The sequence below is a fragment of the Loxodonta africana genome, chromosome 2, assembly GCF_030014295.1.
Source record: "Loxodonta africana isolate mLoxAfr1 chromosome 2, mLoxAfr1.hap2, whole genome shotgun sequence".
Taxonomy (NCBI): Eukaryota; Metazoa; Chordata; class Mammalia; order Proboscidea; family Elephantidae; genus Loxodonta; species Loxodonta africana.
In genome coordinates this window covers 189,369,373-189,394,383 of record NC_087343.1, presented here as the reverse complement: position 1 = coordinate 189,394,383, position 25,011 = coordinate 189,369,373, and the positions used below count along the sequence as shown (strand labels likewise).

At 43.0% G+C, this 25,011-nt stretch overlaps 1 protein-coding gene across 1 annotated transcript in view; it reads right to left on the bottom strand.

The window, feature by feature from the left end:
• The window catches only part of LOC135227201 (ran-binding protein 17-like), an 88,692-nt gene that overhangs the window by 532 nt on the left and 63,149 nt on the right, over positions 1-25,011 (bottom strand). The window contains exons 10-11 of the mRNA XM_064279110.1: positions 3,535-3,633; positions 1,543-1,670 (exon numbers count right to left, since the gene is read on the bottom strand). Of these exons, the coding sequence (XP_064135180.1) occupies positions 1,543-1,670; positions 3,535-3,633 (227 nt within the window). The remainder of the gene's footprint in view (positions 1-1,542; positions 1,671-3,534; positions 3,634-25,011) is intronic.

Genomic DNA, 25,011 nt, shown 5'->3' with positions numbered 1-25,011 from the left:
GGTTCCACTGTTTAATTTTATTTAAAGTCAAATTACAAAAAGATAGTAAGAAATATAAGGAAAAGAACCAAAGCTTATGTGCCAGGTACTGAATTGACTGTGTGTTTTACAGAATTCATTTAATCATCACAGCTCTTCGCAAAGGTATATATTAATAGCCCCATTTTACAGAGAAGAAAACTGAATTTAACAGTTCAAAAAGAGGGGGCACTGGGATTAGAATATCTGGGTTCAAATCCTGGCTCCACCACTTATTAGCTGGGTAGTCTTGTATGAATTACTTAACCTTTTGGTGCCTACCGCAATTAGTTACCACAAGTGACTGTAGGAAGTGAAAACTCATTGAGTCAATTGAGACAATGCCTGTAAATGCTCAGCACAGTGCCCGGCATGTGGAGAACATTCAGGCCATGCTCACTCTTCAGCTAGGAGGGCTGCCTGGCACCGATTTCACAGAGTGGCTCAGGAAGGGGTGCTCAAATTGCCACCTAGGTTTGCCCTTCTCTGCCTGGTGGAGGACCTTGGTGTGAAACAAGCAGTCAAGGGCACGTGTCTGCAGGACCCTTCCGACTTGGCTTGTATGATTGAAGCCCAGGCCGGTGACTCCATGATACACTGTGGCTTTGGGCATGACCTGCGAGGCACATTTCAAGTGGTGCAGCATTTGAATGCTACCACTTTTATGAAAGAATGGTGCAGATGGTTTTTTTCTGGACATGTTTTCTTTCTCCATCATTCATTATTGCCTGTCCCCTCCACTAGAGTGAAGATCCAAGAGGCAGGAGCCTAGAGCACTTAGTTCACGATGGGTATCTTCCACGCCTGGAACATAGTAGATCCTCCAGAAAGTTTTGTGAACTAAATGAATGAAGAAATGAATGAACAAATTCTGGCACAGCTGATACGTTCAGGTTCCTCTCATTTACATCTTACTGGCAGTTGCAATGCCAGCCACTCTTAAAGGACAGCGGAGGGAGGAACTAATATTTATTGTAGGTCCTATGTTCCAAGTTCCATGCTTTACTATCCTGTGATTTAAGCATCACAATCGAGTATTATCATCTCCATTTAACTGGTGATGAAAGTGAGGATCAGAGAAGCTAACTGCCTTGCTCACTGTCACACAGCCTATAAGGGGCAGAGCTGAAATTTAGCTTGAACTCTGGTCTGACCTCAAAGCCTGTGCTTGTTCAAATGCCAGGAAGCCTTTCTCGTTCTCTGCAACATATCTGAGCCTTTCTTCTTTTGACCTTTTCAAGTACAGTTATTTTTCATATCTCTCCTGTTGGATTTTAAACTACTCAAGACAAAGGCTGTATTTTATTAATCTCTGCTTCCCTGCACAACGCTTAGCATGATGTTTGGAACAAAGCAAATACCCAGCAATATTTACCAAATGCAACTGAATCGAGTCCAGGAAAGCAAGGGGTAAGAGAAAAGCCACACCAATGTGTGAGTGGTGTTAGGCGCAACCCAGTTATTTCTACAAACCTGGAATGTCCACCTTCCCCACAGATGCTGGGCCTCTTGGGCAGTGCTTACCTGTCTCTGTTCTTGATGGACAGGTTCTGCTCCACTCCTTCCATCAGGTTGCTGAAGCACTGGGCAAGGACCTCCCGCTTGGGGAGAGGTTGGCTGTTTATCAGACTTGCCCGCAGTTCACCGAAATACTGTTGGGAGATGGAATGAGCATGAGAGCTCTGACCCAAACCTGCTCCTGGAGAGAGCCCAGGGTGAGGCTGGGGATGGGGGTAGGACCAGCTCTGACCTACTCCAGACTCATTTCATTCCCAGAGGAGTTTTTGTCCAGGTCCACTTTGAACTTTAAGCCCTTAGAGGAAACCAAAGCAACAGAGACATTGCTAGGTGTAAACTGATATTCCTTCCCATAAATGTCTCTGCTGTAATTGTTCCATGGTCACTGCCTATGCTGATGGAGTCCCTGCCTCCCTCCTCCTGTGGGGATCTAATGCTTAAAGCTCTTCTTGACTCCTCTCCACTCATCGCAGAAAGGCCGAAAGAGGAAGTTAACTAAAAACGCCCAGGGAGCGCTTTGGACGACTGAAGTCCAGGCCAAGGGTCCCCCCAAAGGCCTCGTCCTCTTCCATGGCTTCAGTGAATCCTCCTCCACTGCAGGTTGTATCCCAAGTCGCTGTGCTCCTGGGTCAGGATGGGTCTGCCCTGCTGAGCTGGGGGACTAAGCTTTCTGGCACTAAGGAAAACTTGTCACACTTGGTCACAAATAACTGCACAGCCACTTCTTCTCTGCTGGGCCTATGAGCTTTCATACAAACAAAAGCTCTTATGCTAAACACAGCTCCTAATCATTGGAAACAGCCTAATTTCAGCACAAAGACAACATTTTGCCAGTCATGCATTTATTCTTCCAAGCCCAAACAGCATGATATTTAATTTCTATCATACACTAAAACAGCTCACATCAAAAACACCCATAATTAATATGTAGTCAGACTAATACTTAACTACTATATATCAGAGGCATTACACTTAAACCACAATGTCTTCCTGAACAAGATCGGGAATGCACAAAATGACTTATTTTTCCCTTTTATAATGATGCAGTGACTCACACCAAATAGAAAATTATTAGTTTTTCATCCCGAACCATGAAATATTGCCTCCATCAGTAAAGTATAATATTGTGATGTCATAAGCTTTTTCTAAACACTGAATTTGCCCTTATTCCCTCTCAATCATTTTAAAAGAACTGCTCTCTTTTATAGAGCTTGGATTTAAATCACAATAACACCGAGGGAAGATGAATGACAGTGCTATTGAATGTGGCTAAAATTGGATACTTCAGTACAGGTGAATGATGAGACAGCTCTTCTCTTTTTGATATATTTTCTTCTTCTATTAGTTTCCTTCCAAGGCTGGGATTTCAGTTTGAATTTTAATGTATGCGGCTGCCTCTAATCTCACTGTCTTTCTCCCCAGTACTATCTTATTGTATAGACAATTCATTCTCCAAAGCAGTAATGCACTATTCCTACTGACTGCTAGGGAGACGAGGTGAGTTCAAGAGGAACCTGGAGAGGCATGGGAGACAGCCTAGGGTGACGAGTGCGCTTAAGAAGCTGGAGACAGTGCTCCCTGATGAAGGGTGCTGGCTCTTTGGATGAACCCCTGAGGGGCTGCTGCTTCCACTGAGGACAGTGGGGAGCCCAGATATAAAAGGAGGTCAGAGGAAGGGGCCAGGAGGGTTGCTGCTCAGAATTCCCCTGGAATGAGGGGAGGGGAATGAGGGCAGGCTCAGAGTGCTACTGAGCAAACTACCCACCCAGCAGAGCTGGTGTTGGAGCTACTCTTACCTGAAGATCTGTGGCCTTTGAGGAAGGGCCTTCTGGGGGAATATGCACTTGCCCTGGAGTTCTCAAGGTCTCAGCCCAAGCTCAGGTGGCCCTGCCCCTCTGTCCTTCATTGTCACAGCTTAGCCTGGTGCACAGCCTCTCTACCATTTTCCCCCTCCTCCTGGTGGCCACCTCCCGTGGGCCTTCCTGCCATCACACTCACCTTCTCGTTGAGCAGGATGAGCCCCAGGAGAGGCCTGGACACTGACCACTGGTTCCGACAGTCTTCGAAGACGATGGTGTTCATGAGGACAGACATCATCTAGAAGACAGAGCCACATGAAGACACTGAGGCCTTGGCTCAGAGTTCTCCCTAATCCCAAGCCTTTTATGACCTTATCTTCCACCCCTACATCTTGCTAATAGCCAAGAAGACTCTTCCTGGACAAAGAGCTTTGACAAACAGCCTGTGATGTTACCTGCAGGGACTCTTGGTAAAGACCTCCGGCTCCCCAAGGAAGGGTTTCCACCACCAAAAGCTTTGGTGAGAACCTTGGAGAGGGTAGAAGTCAGAGGCCTGAGGGCCAAGAGCATAAATACTTGCCTCTCAGCCCTGATGTGCTTTCTTTTCAGCTGGGTCACCAGGCCGAGCCCCAGCTTGCCTGCTTTTCTGCTTCTCATTTCACCAAAAAGGGTCAACAGTTATGGAAAGGCCACATCTCTCTGAGGCCTCTCTCCTCAGAGAGAGAGGAATGGGTCACATTCTATGTGACCTTGGAAGGCCATGTTTCCTGTTGGCTCAGGCTGCTAAAGGCTTCTCATTCATTCACCATTCACTAATTCACTCACTCACACCTACATGCAGACAGTCATCCATTTTCTTAACTTCAAAGTCTGCAAGACAGCTAGGGGGAGGTAAGAGAACGCAGCCATTTACCACAACTCTGCTGCCCTTGAGGAGTCTGACGCCTCTTGGTGGAGAGACAGTAGGTAACAGGGCTGGGCAAAGTGCTGTGGCTGCACAGTGGGGAAGGATCCTCAATGAGAGGCCAGGGAAGATTCTACAGAGAAGGTAACACTTGAAGAGTTCGTCAAAAATATGCTCTGTGCTGAGAAAGTGGCAAGAAAGGAGGCTGGGAGTTTCCACTGTGGGTTCTACAATGGTATAGAACTCAGTGTGGCAAAGAGAAGAGATGTAGGCTGGAAGGAGACCTCAGTGCCAGCCTGGAAGACCATGCTGATAAATCTGGCCTTCATTCTGATGGCATTGGGAGCCACTGATAGGTTTGCTGCAAAGTAAAGACATGCTCAGATCTTCACTTAAGAAAGATCCCCCTGGGGACATGTAAAATGTGTACTGCATAGGTGAGACTAAAGGAGGGAGGCCAGGGAGGAGGCAAATCACTTCTGTGGAGCTGATGGCAAAGTTTCAGCTTCTGGACCTCTTTACCTCTCCGCTAGCTCTTCTGTTCCCACAGCTTCTGAGCTCTTCCCCAAAGGGGGTTGGGGGAAATGGCAAATTTGTCTTCTGCATCCTACCTCACACAGAACATAGACCATTACACACACCCTCCTGACTGGACTTACTTTGGTGACTGGGCTCACTTTGGAATATATTTGGTTTTGTCCACTGGCATTTTTGCAATTGGATTTACCCTGTTATCTAAGATAACCTGCATCTCTCTCTCTCTGTGTCTCAGTTTCCTTAGACATAGAAATAATAACCCAGCACTAGGAAGCTATGACAATCAAATGAGATGGTGTATATAAAAAGTGCTGCAAGGAGTAAGAAGCACTATGAACATTTAAGGTATATAATAACACAACAGTAATGAGCTTCTTTGCAGCTCTAAACACCTGCTGTTTCATATATCATCATCAAAACAGCAGTTAGGCTGATTGTCCATGAAATCTGCCAATTGCTATTTCTTGTCTGTCCAGTCTCTTTGGAGACTGGAGTTGTACGGCTTGTGCTTTCAAGAAAGCCACATCCATGCTGCCTCTGGGGAGAGGGGAGGTCCTAAGCCTGCCATGTTGAACATCATTTGCAGATCATATGTTTCCATGTACAATCTAACAAGCCACCCAAAGTCATACAGCCACAAATTAAATTGACAAGTGAAACTAACAGATCCATGGAGACAGTCTAAAATATTATGGGCTTCACAATCTGAAGGTAGAATGGATATTTTAATGAAAAAGATTAAAGTTAGAGGCACCAAACTCCTCCAGTAACTGACAAAGCATTCTGAAGTGATGTGCCAATTACTTTATACGGTTCTCCCGTGGATTCATTTGTCTGAATGCATGTATTTATGTCTGTAATAAGTAAGGAGATGTTTGAATAAAATATTTTTCTAAAAATAAAGTTGGCTAAAATGGCTGATTTTTTTTTTTTCCTTTTTACTCTTCCGGAAAAATGGAAATGACTGAGCAAATCTGCTCAAATGGTATTGATGTGGCGGCCCATTTCCAGAATTCTCTTTTTGAGTAATCCGCGGGTCTGGCTAGAGTAGGGTATGGGAGAAAGAGCCCAATCAGTGGGGAAATTTCTTGGAAGAAGGGCCTCCATATGGAGGAATACTGGGTGAAATGCTCAAATACTGAGTCCTGTTCCAGGTACTGTGGGATCTCTGGTGGGAGGCTCTCTGTGGTTAAAGACAGGAATATTGAAGAATAAAGGAGAGAGCCCTTTGCAGCTCTGTCCTGCCCACCCGACTTCTTACCAAGTCACAAAGCACCATCATATTTGGTATAAGGAATGGTTGTGAGAGCTGGGACTCCACTCCCCCAACTTCTGCTCACTCCAATACTGCCATAGGGATGGCTGGAATAGCCATTTCAAATCCGCCCAACCCAGGCTACGTTTTCTAGGGCCTATGTCCTAAATACAGTATCCCACTGCATTATCCTAAGCACCTTTCTGACAAACTGGTGACGGGAACATTTGGGAAGGGGAGTTTCATGGCTTGATCCTTTCAGGAAAGCCACACCCATGCTGCCTCAGATGTGTTCTAATTCTCTATCCCTTTCTCACAGACTTTGGTTTGACATGAGTTTGTAGGAAATTCGTCTCAATGAAGGGAAAGTACATGGTGTGGTGGAGACACGCTTCGGAGCCAGTCAGAACTGAGCTCAAATCTGGCCCCATCACTGACTTAACTTGGGGCCCTGGATGAGTCATTTTACTCCTCTGAGCTTTTATTTCCTTCCCTATAAAGTGGAGGGAAACCTTGGTGTTGTAGTGGTTAAGAGCTACAGCTGCAAACCAAAAGGTTGGCAGTTCAAATCCACCAGGCACTCCTTGCAAACTCTATGGGGCAGTTCTATTCTGTCCCATAGGGTCACTATGAGTTGGAATCGACTCGATGGCAATGCGCTTTTAGTTTATAAAATGGAGCATTATAACAACTATTTTGAAGGGCTGCTGGGAGAGCTGAGTGAGTGCATGTGTATCAATCATTCTCTACTGTGCTTGTCACATAGTAGGCACTCAACAAATAACAATACACTCATCCATTCTCTTTAAATTCAACATCTGCAAGACATCTAGAGGAGGTTACCCTACCTGGCCTGACCCAGTGGAATTTCATGGCTGCAGGAAATATCCCATTTCATATCTTGTATTAGCTACAGATAAATGAGATTACAGTCTCCTCACAATGATCTAAATTCATTGAGAGTTGCAGTCACAAAAATAACCTAAAACAAAAAATAGTCCAGAAAGCATCCTTATTTGGTCTGGTGCAGGTATTAGTATGGATTTTGAATCAAGGTGTTTTTGATATTCTGAAAACTTGTAAACATGAAGCTATTCTACAAATATCTCACCTGAAAAAATAAAGCAAAAAAACAAAACAAATGTTATGTTAACTACATCTCTTGTCACTCCCCGGCTCCTCTCCCATTCTTCTACCCTGCTGTGGGATCCAGAGAATCATTCCTCGAGTGGATGATGGAAAGCACAAAGCAAAGTGGACTTTCCTACCCAAATATGCCAGTCCATACTTTCCCTGTAGCAAGGTGCTAATTAAATGCTCTCACTTCGAATGCTCCCTGTTTGATCTCCTGCTGAGGTAGAATAAGGAAAGATCTGGTTTGTGTTTGATGCTTTACCACTACACGGTGAGTATACACTCTTTCTAAGAAAATCCAGACGCCAGATAGAGCAGGATGGCTGGAGAGATGTGAGTGGAGGCTTAGTGGGAACAGAAGTGAAGAGAATGGACAAAACATGCTTGAGTGAGTACAAGGGGCTGACTGCAACTGAGGTGAATGGGGAGACTAGTCTGCAAACTCCTGGGGTGCTGGAACCATGTGGGACTCTTCTCTGTATCCCCAGTGCCTAGCACAGATCATGGCACACATCTGAAGCTTAGGAAATAGCTACGGGATGAAAAAAATGAATACATAAATGAATGCATGGAAGAGGTGAGTGAAGAGAGATAAAGGGGATTGTACAGGAAAAAAAAAACATATAGAGAGAGTTATCTCAAGGAGATGACTCATGTGGTTATAGAGACTGACAAGTCTCGAGTCTGTGGATCTGGCGTTAGGCTGGAGGCTTCTCCTGACTCAAGGAGCTGTAGGGGCTGCTGAAGCCAAGATCGGCAGGTCAGACAGCAGGCTGTTGGCTCACTGGCTGTGGAGGCTGATGAATTCAAGACTGGCAGTTAAGATAGCAGAAGGTCAGATACGACAAACAGGTTGCAGGATCCAGAGCCAGCGCGTGAGCTTTACCAGAATGTGTGCGTGTGGACACACACACACACACACACGCACGCACGTATATAGGATACGGGCCACACCCCCAAGGAAACGCCCCTTACAACTGATTGGTTGATATCAGGTCACATCATGGAGGATGACTATATCATAAGTACTAAATTACATCATTACATAACTGCCAAACTGTATCAGTACACAACTGCCAAACCACTGACAGTCACGGTCTGGCCAAGTCCTTAACCATAACTGTCTACTCCTAGTCAACTTGAGACCTGTACGCATCTCTTTAAACCATACACAATCTCTAAAGATGGACAATTACAAAGTCATACTTACACCTAACATGATACAACTAACATGCATACAACTGAAAATGCACTGGCCCTGTTTCCACCTTATATTTTATAAGTGAAGAAAGCAAAAACATTTGATGCACACATACAAGGAAGAAATGCTCATAACAATTGAAATCCATGTTTCTGCAACTGGTCACATGGTCACAACTGGTATTTAGAAGTACCTTCTTCCACCACCAATTCCATATTCCCTTTACCCTCAGCTGGTTGTGGTTCTTTGCCTGGTGGGGTGACCCCAGCCTTCATTCCTGAAGGGTCTGGACCATTAGTAGTCATTTTAGAATTGGGCTGCTATAGTTTTCCACTGACTTTAATTACAGGCCATGGTACTACTAACAGATGCCCTGAGGGATCTCCAGTATTCCAGACATAATCATCTTTACCTCCATTATGCAACACCAGTCCGATTTCCCCTTGGTTTTCAGGATCAGTCACATCAGCCAAGATGGTAACGCCCTTCTTTGTTGATTCAGAGGTATGAGGTGCCCAAACTGGCTGGGTGACATTCTTAACTATCAGTTCAGTGGAATCTGTGTTGTATCTCCAGGTGGGAGCATTTCTCCCTTTGGAACTAAGACCTCTAGACTGCAGCACATAGGGTTGAGGGGACAGGAAGTCAAAATTTTGCGAGTGGGTCACTAGGGGTAATAGGGAATGGGCCACTCCCATTTCTACCCCTTGATTCCTGGAACCATGAATCCTGCCTATGAGAGAAACAGTACCATATATTGGATGCTGGCTTAGAGCATATACAGCCTCCTGGAGAACACTGCTCCAAACATGCAAGGTATTGCCACCTAGCTGGCACCGTAACTGTGTCTTTAGGAGGACATTCCATCGTTCTATCAAGATAGCTGCTTCACGATGATGGGGAACATAGTAAGATCAGTGAATTCCACAAGCATGGGCCCACTGCTGCACTTCATCTGCTATGAAGTGAGTCCCTTGCTCCAAGGCAATGCTGTGTGGGATACCATGACCATGGATAAGGCATTCTGTGGGTCCACAGATAGCAGTTTTGGCAGAAGCACTGAGTGCAGGGAAGGCAAATCCGTATCTAGAGTAAATGTCTATCCTAGTAAGAACAAAATGCTGCTCTTTCCGTGATAGAAGTGGTCCAGTGTAATCAACCTGCCATCAGGCTGCTGGTTGATTGCCTTGAGGAATGGTGCCATAGTGGGGACTCAATGTTGGTCTCTACTGCTGGCAGATTGAGCACTAAGCAGTGGCTGTATCCAAGTCCGCCTTGGTGAGTGGAAGTTCATGTTGCCGAGCCCAGGCATAACCTCAATCCCTGCCACCATGGCCACTTTGTTCACGAACCCATTGGGCAATGATGGGAGTGGTTGAGGAAAAAGGATGACTGGTTTCCACAGAATGCATCTTCCTATCCACTTAATTGTTAAAATCCTCCTCTGCCAAGGTCACCCTGTGGTGAGCATTCATATGAGACACGAATATCTTCACTTCTTTGGCCCACTCAGAGAGGTCTATCCATGTATCTCCTCCCCATACCTCTTTGTCACCAATTTTCTAATCATGTTTCTTCCAAACCCCTGTTTGTTCAGCCAAGCCACTGTCCACAGTCCTACAGTTGCACACCTGGCCATGTATTCTTCCAAGAAAAGTGAACGATCAGGTGCACAGCTCGAAGTTCTGCCCATTGGGAGGATTTCCCTTCATGACTATCCTTCACGGAGGGCCCAGAAAGGGGCTGTAGTGCTGCCACTGTCCACTTTTGAGTGATGCCTGCATATTGTGCAGAACCATCTGTAAACCGGGCATGAATTTTCTCTTCCTCAGTTAACTGATCATAAGGAACTCCCCATGAGGCCATGGGTGCATATTGGGAGAGGGCAGGTAATGTGACAGGAGTGGAGACCACGGGCATCTGGGACACCTCCTCATGCATCTTAGTTGCGCCTTCAGGTCCTGCTCACTTCCATTTAATGATGGAGTGCTGCTGTATATATTTGACTTTATGGTTCTGCGGATCAGAAAACACCCAGCTGATGATGGGCAGCTCAGACCACATGGTGCCTTGGTGGCCCATGGTTAAGTGTTCAGTCTCTATTAAGGCCCAATAACAAGCCAAAAGCTGTTTCTTGAGAGTGGTTATCTGCAGAGGATGGCAGGGCTTTGCTCCAAAATCCTAAGGGTCTGTACTGTGATTCACCAATAGGGGACTGCCAAGACTCTAAACAGCATTTCTATCTGCCACTGACACTTCAAGCACCATTAGATCATCCAGATCATGTGCAGCAAGGAGCAGAGTGGCTTGCATGGCAGCCTAAATCTGTTGCAGAGTCTTCTCTTGTTCTGGACTCTGGTCCTGATACCAAATGTCTTAGGCAGGGTTCTCTAGAGAAGCAAAACCAGTGAAGTGTGTGTGTATGTATATATGTGTGTGTATATATATATATATATACACACATACATATATATATTTTTTTAAATATTTTGGGTATATATATATATAAATATATATATATATATATATATATATATAGTTGTTGTTAGGTGCCGTTGAGTTGGTTTTGACTCATGGCGACCCTATGTACAACAGAAGGAAACACTGCCTGGTCCTGTGCCATCCTCACAATTGTTGTTATGCTTGAGACCATTGCTGCAGCCACTGTGTCAATCCATCTTGTTGAGGGTCTTCTTCTCTTTTGCTGACCCTCTGCCTTACCAAGCATAATGTCCTTCTCCAGGGACTGATCCCTCCTTACAACATGTCCAACGTATGTGAGACGAAGTCTCACATCCTTTCTTCTAAGGAGCATTCTGGTTATTCTTCTTCCAAGACAGATTTGTTTGTTCTTTTGGTGGTACATGGTATATTCAATATTCTCCACCCACACCATAATTCAAAGGCATTGATTCTTCTTTGGTCTTCCTTATTCATTGTCTGACTTTCACATGCGTATGAGGTGACTTGAAAACACCATGGCTTAGATCAGGTGCACCTTAGTCTTCAAGGTGACATCTTTGCTTTTCAACACCTTAAAGAGATCTTTTGCAGCAGATTTGCCCAATGCAACGTGTCATTTGATTTCCTGACTGCTGCTTCCATGGGTGTTGATTTGGATCCAAGGAAACTGAAATCCGTGACAACTTCAATCTTTTTTCTGTTTATCATAATGTTGCTTATTGGTCCAGTTGTTAGGATTTTTGTTTATACACACACACACACACACAGAGATTTATCTCATGGAGTTGGCTCATGAGGTTGTAGAGGCTGGCAAGTCACAAGTCTGTGGGTCAGGTATCAGGCTGGAGGCTTCTCCTAACTCACACAGATGCAGAGGCTGATGAACCCAAGATTGGCAGGTCGCTGGCTCAGGGGCTGTTCAGGCTGATGAATCTAAGATCAGCAGGTAAGACAGCAGGCTGCTGGCTCAAGTCCCAAGAACCAGAGGTCAGATGATGACTAGCCAAATGCAGGATCCAGAGCATGTGAGTGAGCTTTGACAGAATATCCATATATATATTGGATGCAGGCCACACCCCCAAGGAAATTCTCCTTGCAAATGACTGGCTGATAACATCAGAGCACTTCATGGAGGGATGACTAAATCACTACATGACTGTCAAACCACTGAGAATCATGGCCCAGTCAAGTCGACACACAACCTTAACTATCACAGGTACCATATTTTGTAATAAGTGCTTCTACCTAAGAAGAAGCTCTGCCAGGTCAGTTTTCTCACTTCCCAACATCACCACCACCCATCACTTAGGCAGAGCCTCTGTGTGCTCAGCATTCTGCTAGGTACTTGCATGCAATGCCTCTAGTCTTCAGCTAGCCCTGGGGAAGTAGGTATCATCCCCATTTATAGATGAAAGATCCAAGGTCCTGAGAGAGAAAGTAATGTGCTTGAGCTGCCGAAGCATCCAGGATGTGTAGCTGAACCAGGATGTGTGCACAGGTCTGCCTGCCTCCATAGGCTGTGCCTGCACCATCATGTCAGCCTGCTGCCAGCCATCCTCACTGTCCGAGTGAGGGACAAGACCATCAGCAATGGCAACAGAGGCAGTGTGACTCGCTCCTGCTGTAGATTTCTAGAGGATTTATATATGAGAGGAAAGGCTCATTTCTGGGCATGGCTCATCCTCCCAATGTCAAGGAACTGCACAGACATGCAGCCCAGGCACAACAACTTGGTTCAGCCACTCTGCCCCTGGAATGAGTCAGGCAGCCCCTGAAATTTCTGGGATTAGAATCTACGGCAGAGGTTCTGCGGACCTCGCAACAGACCTTCCTGCCTCCCACCTGAAGTTTTTATAAATTTGGTTAAGAAGTTTTCAGACTCTCGAGATGAACAACAGTAGATGTGATTAACAGGTTGTCTTTAGAAAATGGCCCATTGAACACTTTTATAAAAATAATGGCTTCCCTCCCACCAAGTGTACCATGTACACAGTAATTTAACACCCTAGAAACCATTAGGAAGTTAACCAATTTCCTCTGAGTTATAGCCATCCTTATAAAACGAATACTTTTCATTGTTAATATTCCTTGGGCATGCTGAATAATACTAATATGCCAGGTTCCTTGAGCATACTGAATAATATGAATATAATTAAAATTATTCCACAAAGTTCTAATGAAAAGGTAAAAAATTCAAGCTCCTCTCTCCTGCTCCCCATCTGTACCATAAAGACAAAACTGAACCTGAAGTGATATGAGCCCTGGCCCTATTACAAGGACAAATCCGTAATATTGTTAGGGAACCTAACTAGCTCTAGGCTCTCTACCCAGATCCTAGCTCAGGGTTGGATGACATTTTAGTTATAGTTTGTTTAGTTAATTGCCTCTTAGTTAGAGAAATGGAAAATGGGAATGTGACAAGAGCAATCTATCTTGTCCAAAAGGTAGCGGAAAGGAGGGCCAGAGAGGGAGGCTTTGGTTTAAGATGAAGGAAGAATAACATGGATAGACCAAAGAGAAGAGGAAAGACCAAAGCAAAGTATTCCTGTGGCTAGACCTAGATGGGGGTGAGGGGGACAAAGGAAGGATGGTCAGGCCTGTGCCTGAAAGGGTATGCACTGCAGAATGGGGCACCTTAATCTGTTAGTGGGGGCATTAACGGGAAGAGGGGTAGAATACAAAATAATGTGTCTCTCTGGCCCAGCAAGAGTGTCCTTGATTTTGATGCAATGAGTTGGTGATGTTTTGAACAACAACCAATAATCAGTAGAAGAGTTTCCTGTGAAGTCTCAGGGATCCTTCAGCATATGTAATTGGCTCTTCAGAAGGCCAGTAAGAGGGGAGGGGGAAGATTGATCCTAGCAACAATAGAAACAAAATAAAAAACAAAACCAGTGCAGTAGGATTTGAAAAAGCAGAGAAATCTTCATATCCATCTCCTCAGCAACTTCTTCAGAGCCCCGGGCCCTAGTTGGAGATCCAGTATCTGGGAGACTCTGAATGCTGTTGAGGGAGGAAAAGCACCCAGATTCCCAGTGTTTGTGGAAGTGAGAGAGCTGCTGTCATTACTGTTCTTGAGGCCACATGCACAGCAGATATTGAAATGTGATCCTGCTCAAATTAGATACTAGTCATCTTTAGGAAAAAGGAATCAATGGTTCTCTTCGTCTCCTGTCTACCAATGTGATATTGGCGGAATGTTATGAAAAACGAGCGTAATGGACAAATAAGCATAAATTTTGTTTTATTTGACTGTCTACATTAACTAAGCACCACCATCAAAGTGATGTTAAATCTTTTAACATCTGTACATATTAAGCACTTTCCTAAGTAATTATAGCATCTTTGCAGCCTTATAATAGAAGTATTTAGCACTTTAAATGAAAACAAAAACAAAAACAAACAAAATACAAGATAAAGTGAGCCTTTTTTTTTTTTTTTTAAAAGAAACAAGATCGCAATCAATTACGGGTGACCCATTTCCCCTGGAAAATCATTTGGGAGCTCTGCCTACTTGGCCTTTGCACAATGCTAGCCTTGCTTGCTCTTCAAAAAAAAAAAAAAAAGCTTTTTCTCAGAGAAGACACCGCAGGACCAGTAAACTCAGCTGGCTCTGGACATATATTAGCACTGCATGTTTCCACCTCTAAATGAACAGTGCCCTCCCTCTGCCACCCTCTTCTTACAGGCAGTTAAGAGATTTTTTTTTCCAAGTGATAAATTTCCCAGAATATTTAAAAACTCTTCCATCCATTGTAAGATCGAAGGAAAAACACAACCTAGTTTTGCTGTTGTTTCAATTTTCTCTACTACCAACATTACCCTTAGTTCTTGAAACATTCATTTTAATCATAGTTTATTGGGGGAAGAATTACCTGTCAGTTCTCCTAGCTTATAAGAAAGGAGATAAAGTTAGAATGAAACTTCAGGATTAATTAATTGAGAGTACTGCATGTAACGTGTCCATTCTGAATGTTAGAGCACACATCACAATGAAAACAGTTTTATTTTCCATGGTTGAAATAAATTATAATAAATAATTCATCTCAATGACAGAGATGTACTGGAGAGCAACAGAAACAAAATTGACTACACTACATTGTAAGTCTCATTCTTGAATCTTCATTATCCATTTGAAACTTTTTACGAGTAGTAAATCATATTTCAAGTGGCGGCACATCTCATAAAGCAGCTTGCTGCATTAAAATAAAACCAGAAAACCTGGGGCATGGAAAGGCTGCGGGGTTTGCCACTCAGCACTATTTGAAAAACTTTCACTCTTCTCTTGCCAACATCAAACAGAACACTTTTCAATTTGATGTAAAAATTAAGCATCACTTGTCAAAAACACCACCTAAATTTCCTCTGGGTAGGAATGTTGGGAAAAGGTGGGGTGGCTTCTCATCCTCTTAGTAGGTAGAAGCACAACACTGAATAAGAACGTAGGGGAATAATGGTAAAGTAGGAAGAAGAAACACAGTGAGAAACGACACAGGAGGCAGGGCTTGGCACGTTTAAGGGATGTACAGCCTCTGTACAAGAGGCTCCTAAGAGACCTTTGAACAAAAGGGAGCAGAACGTAGGTGAAGAGCAGAGACTGGGCCGGTCTAAGCTATTAAAGGTCTTTTATGCCATGATAAATGCAGAAAGAGGAGCCCTGGTGGCACAGTGGTTAAGTGGTTCAAACCCACCAGCTGCTCCACAGCAGGAAGATGTGGCAGTCTGCCTCTGCAAAGACTGTTGTGTCGTTATGTGCCGCCAGGTGGGTTCCAACTCATAGCAACTCTGTACAACAGAATGAAACACTGTCTGGTGTGGTCCTGCACCATCCTTACAATAGTTGTTATGTTTGAGCCCACTGTTGCTACCACTTTGTCAATCCAGCTCTTGGAGGGTCCTCTTCTCTTTTGCTGACCCTCTATGTTAGCGAGCATGATGTCCTTCTCCAGGGACTGGTTCCTCCTGATAACATGTCCAGAGTACCTGAGACAAGGTCTTTGCCATCCTAGCTTCTTAGGAGCATTCTGACTGTACTTATTTCAAGACAGATTTGTTTGTTCTTCTGGCAGTCCATGGTATAGTCAATATTCTTTGCCAACACCATAATTCAAATGCATCAATACTTCTTTTGTCTTCCTTATTCATTGCCCAGCTTTTGCAAGCATATGAAGTGACTGAAAATACCATGGCTTGGGTTAGGTATACCTTAGTCCTTAAAGTGACACCTTTGCTTTTCAACACTTTAACAAGGTCTTTTGCAGCAGATTTGCCCAATGCAGTATGTCGTTTGGTTTCCTGACTGCTGCTTCCATGGGCATTAATTGTGGATCCAAGTAAAATGAAATCCTTGACAACTTCGATATTTTCTCCCTTCATCATGGTCCAGTTGTGAGGATTTTCGTTTTATGTTTGGGTGTCAAGATTACAGCCCTGGAAACCCTATGGGGCAGTTCTACTATGTCCTATAGGGTTGCTATGAGTCGGAATCAACTTGATGACAATGGGTTTTTTTTTTTTTTTAAATGTAGAAATGAGTTCAGGCCAGTAAATAAAGGGTAGCCTCCAAAGGATTTTAAACAAGAAAGTGACATGATGAGATCTGTGATTTAGAACAATAACTGATGGGGGGCTCTGGAGAATGGCAATATGGGTAGGTACTGGAGGCAAAGTAAAGAGTTTAGATACTAAATTCAGTGGAGAAATGATGAGGGACTCAATCAAGGTTGTGGTAGCAGAAATGGAGAGAAACGGTCAGAATCCTTGACTACAACACATCCCTTTTTCTTTCCAGACAATGAAATCTTTCTAAGAAATATAACCTGATACTGAAACTGCAGATAAACTCAGAGCTTTAGGAACATGGTCTCAAATTTAAGGCTGCCAGTGGCAAGAAGGGTTGGACACCAGACTGGCCAGCAATTCTATGCGTAGCGTACTGCAGTTTAGCAGTGCAGGAACACAGACTTTAACTTTGGGAATAAGTAGCAATGAGCCAGTGTAACTATATTTGCATGGCAGAGATGACTACAAGCACATGTTTACATTAAATATTCAGTGATAAAGTAAACTCTGAGGCCATTCAAAATCAAGGAGGGAGCAGGGAAGCAGTATGGTACTTTATTGAACAGTCACAACATTTCCCAATGAAGATCGTATTTCACGAAAGAACATAAGGCATAATGGCATGAGGGTATCTCATACAGTCATCAAAGCAGAGTGCAATGAATATTGTATTTCATAATAAATATATTATCCCTATAGTAGGAGGTTCAAAGTTTCATTGCCTCTTATCTGTCACTACATTCTCCCTGATTTCCTGAAGGGATTTAGTTAGATGGGCCTAAAAATCTCCGTAAGACTAGTGGAGGATTATTTTACTTATCAAGTTCCAAATGTTTTCATGTGGGGGGGAAAAAAAGGCATTTTTGTGGAAAATTCACGGGGCCCCTCAGAAGCATTTTCCATTAAAGATTAGAGTTTGCATTTAAACCACAGAGGACAGCATGCTGCCTTTCAGACTTGAGGGTTTTTATTTATAGTTGTCTAAATGGCATAGAAAGGGCTGGTCGAGAGGCTGGGGGAGATGATTCAAAGATGTTACTGAGCTTTAGAAACTCTTTTCCCTTAATACTTACACAGTGAGCCTAAGGAATGATAGTCACTAAAAATGCCAGGAATAGAAGTTATTTTTCATTTATTTAGACTTTTACTCTCTGCTTTGTGCCTGGCTCTGTGCCAGACCTTGAGGATACAGAGATGAACGAGGCACAGTCCCAGTCCTCAAAGAGCTCACAGTCTAGTAGGGGAGAAGATACACAGTATATAAACAATGACAATGCAGTACAGTAGGTACCACAAACAGAAGCCTGCACAGAGGGTGTGAGATGAGAGGAGACAGACTCTGCTCAGGGATGGGGGCGGGCAGGGAAGGCTTCATAGGGAAGGCGATATTTGGATCTGTAGGAGAGAAGAGGCAAAGTCTGACAGGCAGTCAGGTGGGAAGAAGGGCAAGCAGGTGCAAAGGTTTGGAGAAGTGTTTGGGGGAATGACAAGCAGTTCTGTGTGTGGGGAGTGGTGGTGGCCAATGAGGCTGACGGGGTAGGCAGGGGCCAAGTCTTGTGAGGGGTCTAGTAATGCACGCGACAGAATGTAGTCTTTATTCTGGAGGATATAGGGTGTCATTAAAGTTGACTGAATCTTTCTGGTAGTGATGTGGCACAACAGACTGTTGGTATAATCATTCTCCATAGGGTCAGAGGTCTGGACCGTCTGACTTCTCCCAAGGGGAAGTGGCTTTTTTTCTGTGCTAGGATTGGGAAGCCACAGGCCCCAAAGGTTGCCTGATTGGCTCCTGTGCTTCAGTCAGGATATTTCTTGGCTCCTGCTTGCTGGCTCCATTGCCAGTACCCTGAGAAATGGTACTGCCATTACTTCTCTTGGCCCACGAAACATAACTTAATAGTGTCCTCTGTCAGGAATGGTTCTCTTTGTCAGGAAGCCTTTTATTGATGTTCAACCTTCATTTTCCCTTTCTTAATATTATCCCATTATGCCAATACTCCATTGTGCCATGCTAAGTAATTCTCTTTCCTCCTTGGCATTTACATCTTCCAAGTATTTATAGACTTATCAAATGCCCCATTTAGTTGTCACTTAGGCAAGCTATATATATTTAGCTTCTTTAATCTGGCCCCATAACCCAGCCCTTCCATTCTCCTAAATCACTTGAGTTACTTTCCTCCAGGTTTCTGTCAATTTGTTTCTAGCCTCTCTGTAATGCAGGGGGCTCAGGAGAAAGATGGGGTGGTGGAGGGAGGGCTTGCTCCCTCTGGGATAAGACTACACAGTATTTGCCTAGGGCGGAACATCTGTCCTTAAAATGCAATCTCCAAAACAGGCCAGGCCTCTGGAGGGGCTAGGAATGCAACACACGTAACGTTATTGAGCTCCTACTATGTGCAGGCACTGTTGATAGAGAACTAAATGAACTGTGGCCCCTGTGGCCTTAAAGAGCTCATGTAGCCTAAGTATTTATTAATCTCTTACTGCCTACCCATAAAGTTGTTTTCTTCTAGTCTTTAAGGTCATAGAGAAATCATTCCTAAATGCACTTATCTCTAATTGATGCATTTAGTTCCTGGAGTGGAATTTCTTTGTCCCATCTTAAATGAGATGCCACATTAAGTATGGGCATTAACACAGAGCTCTTGCTTAGGGTTTTCTTTCTGGTGGGGCTCATTGGGGCCTAAGAGATTTCTCTTTAGGCCTTGCACTTTCCATTGCTGTCCTTCTTGGCACTTTACTTGATGTTCCCATTTGTTCACATGACCTCAACTAAGTGTGCTCTTGAATTCTTTTCTTTTCCCTGGTACCAGTGTTCCAAGTTATAGGAGTGACGGAATGGAAGAAAATCTAAGACACTGAGTCTCAGCTCAAGTCTTGGGTGTCTGGGTATTGGACCACAGTAGGGACTGGTTCAGGCTCTTGATCCTGGGGGCCAGTTCAAGTAAGCGATAGGAGTCCTCTGGTTGAGGTGTTACTATCTTCAAAGAGGTGAAATAACTATTCCAAGGTCACACAGTTAGGAAGTAGTATGACTGGTATTCAAAGCCAGGTATATTGGCTGCAAAATCCATGTTTTTTTCCACTGTCTTCTCTGAATGCTGTAAAGTGGTAAGTTCTCAACAAATGCAGAGAATTTTCAATTAAACAACTTTGAAAGAAGGATGGAATTTCAGGAGTCCGAAGGCACTCAGTCTATATTCTCCTAAGAAAGATATCAGTAACCAATTGCGGTTGAGCCATTTCCGACTCATGGTAATCCTGTGTGTCGCAGAGTAGAGCTGTGCTCTATTGGGTTAATGGCTGACTTTTGGGAATTAGATCACCAGGCATTTCTTCTGAGGTATCTCTGGGTGGACCTGAACCTATAACCTTTCAGTTAGCAGTCGAACAAGTTAACTATTTACACCACCCAGGGACTCTAAGAATGACAAAGGATAAAGAATTAAGAAGCAAGAGTTCTTCTGGGCTGTAAAATGTACAAGGCAGCACTAACTCTTGAAAGGTAACAGGTTTCTGCTTTGCTCTTAAAGTAGCTCACTGAAATAAGTACTCTTCCTTAAGGTACTATATAAGCTCACAGCTACATCAATGGCTGCTTCTGGTTAAACTTTCCAAGTGCTACGATAGAAATGAATATGAAACTTAGGTTCACATTTCCAGCACTAACATACTTTGGGAAAATGTCACGTAGTTTATTCTTTAAGTATGTGGAAAACTGGTAATAATTGCAAAATGAATAAATCGTGTGGCCATTTAGCCAACGCTCACTTTATACTATGCCTTTCTTTCAAGAAACTCAAAGACCTTCTCATACCATTCACAATGCCACTCAGAGAAATGGAGGTAGAAGAAACTCTGTCTTGGTTTTCTTTTCTGTAAGATAGGATACTCGTTTATCCTGCTGTCTCCCTGGGACAGGGATGAAGGGATAAGAAGAATGCCAGGAAGGAAGGGTAAGTTCAAATTCTGGGAAGCCTTGGTATAGTGAATACTATGAGATACATAGACACGAAAGTCTTGGTTATAACCTAAAAAACAAAAAAAAACTGTTGCTGCTTGGTCAATTCTGATTCATAGCAACCCTATAGAGAAAGTATAACTGCCCCATAGGGTTTCCAAGGCTGTAATCTTTATGGAAGCAGACTGCTACATCTTTCTCCCTTGGAGCAGCTGGTGGGTTTTCAGTTAGCAGCTGAGTGCTTATTATCTAGGCACCGCTATTTACTGGTTGTGTGACTTTGGTCAAGTTACTTAGCTTCTCTGAATTCTGCATACTTCTCTCATAAAGTTACTGTGGGATTAAAGACATTGATGTACCAATACACTCAAGTGAAAAAATATCCACATTGGCCCTATCTACTCATTTGAGTTGTTATGAGAATTAGGAAAGCCATTAGGTAAGAAGATACTATGTAAGTGGGAAGAGTTATGAGTTTTATTTTCATTTTTGCCATTGCAAGGAGATGCCTGGTGTGTGCAGGAAGAATAAGCGAGAGGAAGTCAGTTTGGGGCCAAGTATCAAATCCATGCCACACAACGCCCCACCGAGGCCAGTGAGGGTTTGTGACCTTGAGAATGCTTATCATAGAAAGAACACCAAGAAAGGTAAAACACACGGATATCAAAAACCAAACCCATTGCCATTGAGTAGATTTCAGCCATAGCGGTTTCCGAGGAGTGGTTGATGGGTTCGAACTGCTGGCCTTTGGTTAGCAGCTGTAGCTCACCCTAGCTCTTAACTACTGCGCCAAACAGAGGGCTCCAAACATGTGGATGGGAATATGGAAAACCTAAGTACGCTGGCTGAAGTCATGGCTCTAAAAATCAAATAATCTTGTGAAATCAAGTCTTGGGCTTGGAATTTCCTGGAAAGAATACTTTTCACATTTATAGGTGTGGCTGCTCAAGGATATATGAAAAAGTGACTGGTATCTGCATATCGTTTTTTAAACTAAAGGCTAATTTTACATATCTGTTGACTACTTTCTATGTGTTAACTGCGTCTATACTTACTGGTCCATTTTGTCCTTGCAACTTCCCTGAGTCAAGAATCTTTTGGCTGTGAGGACAGCAACCACCGGAGACAAAACATAGGTCTAAAAGGGGGTAACCTAAGGCCCCGAGAGTAGGAGTCCAGTCAGGCCTCTTGAGGGCTGGGCACCAGGGGCAAGAAGACTACATCTTTCTCAGAGCCTCTCTCTGGGGCTGCCTGGCCTGCCACCTGAGATGCTCTCAACACATATGCTTCTTTCTTCTTTCCCTGCAGACGGCCTGCTTCTCTGAGCACAGGGCAGGGAATGACCTTCCTATGGCTCTTGAGCTTTCAGGTCTTCAATTCAGGTGAGGACTAGAGGCTAATGAGAATCTTTTAAGTCCAAGTCTCTAAATCATGGAACAAAGACTCTGAGCCAGCTTGTCCTTGTGAAATCAGTTCTCAAAGGAGATAGTAGGCTCAATCAAGATTTTATAAATGAATGAATGAAAGAAAGAAATTGTGTCTCCCCCTACACGCCTCTCTGTTCCCCTCCAATCTGGTTTCTAAGTCACTTAAAATAGTACTGGTTAAGAATATAGGTTCTTCTGCTTATTAGCTATATGCTATTAGGTGAGTTACCTAAATTCTTATTTTGATTATAAAACAAAGATAAAAACACCTACCTCACAGAGTAATGAGACTTAAATAGAATATACATATATTTAAAACCTAGCAAAGAGCTTAGCACATAACTGTTTCTACCTCTTTTTCACCATAATCATTCATCATACTTCTGTTTGAGTTTGAGATTCCCCTCCCACAGTCCTATAGGACTCCTGGAGGGAAAGTCTCCATCTTTAAGGAGGAAGTGTGAAGGCTCTCACACTTTGGAGTGGTAGGATTGCTCCTAACCCACACCTTTCTGGTCAGGGCAGCCAGCCTCTCTGTGATACCCTCTGGGGAGTCCTGGCCTGGATTGGGTGTGATGTAGGAAGATGACCTTAGAGTCATCTTCACATGTCACAGAAACACTGATCAGAGTAGAGAGACTGTACTTGTGTCAAAACTTAAGAGTGCTAATAAAATCCCCAAAACTTCAATTCATGAAATACAGATAAACGCTGCTATCTGTGCTGTGTTGGCATAAAAATGCAGATACCATCCGTAGCGCTTCCTTTTTTTCTGAGTTCTTAAAAACAAATAAACAAACAAAATAAAACAATAAAAACCAAAACCAAATCCACTGGGAGTTGGCAGACAAAACTGTCCCTTTTGATTGTTAAGCATCTTCCCGGAGCTGGCTTCAGTATTTAATCTATGGGTGAGAAATTTTCATTGCAGAGGCTTTAAAGGAGGATAAATTCAGTGTTTTTTTTTAGTCTTAATCGACGATGGTAACTAATAATGCAAATCACCATTAATGAAGAAGTTAAAGGCCATTTTAGCTGCCATTTGCCACACTTGGAGAGACTGTTATAAAGCATGTCTATTATTGGGCTAAACCTGTGTAAAGCTCTGTGCTCTTTTTCCATATAAAATATTCTCTATCTGCTTCACGTGAGTGTGAAGGAAAAGGTATGGCCATTGCTCATTTTTTATAACCCCTTTGCTATTCCTAGAACATTTGCTGCAGACTAATAGCAAAACCGACTGTGTTAAACTGTAGATAAAAGAATGACGACAGATTGCAGTCACTTTAATTCATAAGGAAAACACTTGGAGCCCCGGGGAATGTGAAATCAAGCCATGGCACCCAATGACTTGGCTCTAAGTTGGAAACTACATTGTTTATTTTTAGTTTAAGGACAAAGGCTAATGGCCATGTGACTTATTTATTCCAAATCCTTCTTCATAAAGAGCTAGCTCCTTCTTTTGCCTCAGCTCCTTGGAAAACATTATAATTCCCCTATTCTATAAACATACAAATATAATTGTAAAATGACATCATTCTGTTTTCATTTAATTACCCCTGAAATGCTTTCTATTTAATATTCATTACTCAAAAGCTAATTTAAAAGAGAAAGAGATGCGACTTATTCAAAAAGATGTACTGTCATTCACAGCAATAGTTATCTAATATACAGAAGTTAATAAAGCAGATTAATCTACAAGTCCCTTTAAGCCATTCTTGAGTTTTGAACAACTGCCTCTTTGACCTTTCACCTTCACGCTGTGCACCAGTAGCAGGTGCCAGCTGTACAGAAATTATGGCTGCCGCGTTTGAACGCAAAATCTTTTCTTACTTTGCTTCTGACCAGCAGCTGACCCTGTAGGAGTGATTGTTTCTGGTGCCGGCCTAAAGGCTACATAAACCAGTAGCAGATAAACAAAAGGCTACATATACCAGCTGCCTTGCCTAAGGGTACTATCCTAGACTGACACCTCCACTCCTTCTCCAGCGTCCCAAATTGCCCCTTGTTTGTTTTCATACATGCATTTCATCCTTGTTATTTTGTGCAAGGGGCTGGGGGTAGGAGGAAACCTCCCTAAAACAAAAAAACAAAAAAAAAACCTCCCTCGAACTTGACTTTTGAGTATTCCATGTCAAACTGTGCTATTATGATGCTAATCTAGGCCTGATTTAGCAACTTTAATAAGAGGCTAAACCCTCCTGTAATTAGATAATAAAATTTTATTATGTATTTTAATATTAAAAGTCTTAAAATCAAACTCTTCAAGTCATATGTTGGCACAAAACTAAGGTACTTAAATATCACAGCCCCAGAAAATGGGAACCTGAAAAAGCACATTGCGGCTAATTTTTCATTCTCAGAAATGTAAACATGGAATTCCTATGTGGTGGCAGTGAAGGCTCCAACACTCTTAATTATGTGCAGGGAAGAATGAATCTATTCAACTATGAAGCACACTGTACCATTCCAGCAACAGCATGAGATGGCTTTGACAGTTATTTCTTGGATACAAATTACACAAGTATAAAAACAATCCCCATAATGATTAAATGCAGTTATGTACATAGGAGAATACCAGTGCAAATGGTAACATATTTAAATGGTTTTCCTTCATTAAAAAAATTATATATGATATTAAACCATCAATCAATGCTGAGGCACAGGAGTCTAAATGTATTGTCACTGGTTGAAATAAATGACTTGGAGACTGGATTCTGGCTCACTCAATATGGTGTCTTTGCTGTTGCTTAGTCACCCAACTCTCTGCTGGTTTGGGCTACATCTGGTGGATTTCTATCCCTTTCAATTAATAAGGCAAGTTATGCTATCAATGGATTACATGCTTAAACTGTGCTTAGAGGTAGAAAAAACACATGTCCTAGTGAAAAAGAACAAAACATTTCACTGTCCTCTTAACCATTTAGAACAATATTTGAGGTACTTCTAGAAATTTTCTGTGAAATTTCAGTGGGGCTATTTTACAGTTATGATGATACAATCTTATTTTAACATTATCATTTGCTTTATTATGCACTAGTCTATGACCTGCTAGATCTCATACCAAAAGTCACTGCAGATTTTCCTTTTGAAAATCATTTTTTTTTTGGTTTGCTTTGCAGACAGTCATTTGCAGACAGTCATAGGCTTTGCTAGGTGCTGGGGCAAGTAGCAAGATGGAGGGGATCTCTGGGGGTAAAAGCCATTCTGTAAAAATAGTTATTTTTATGGC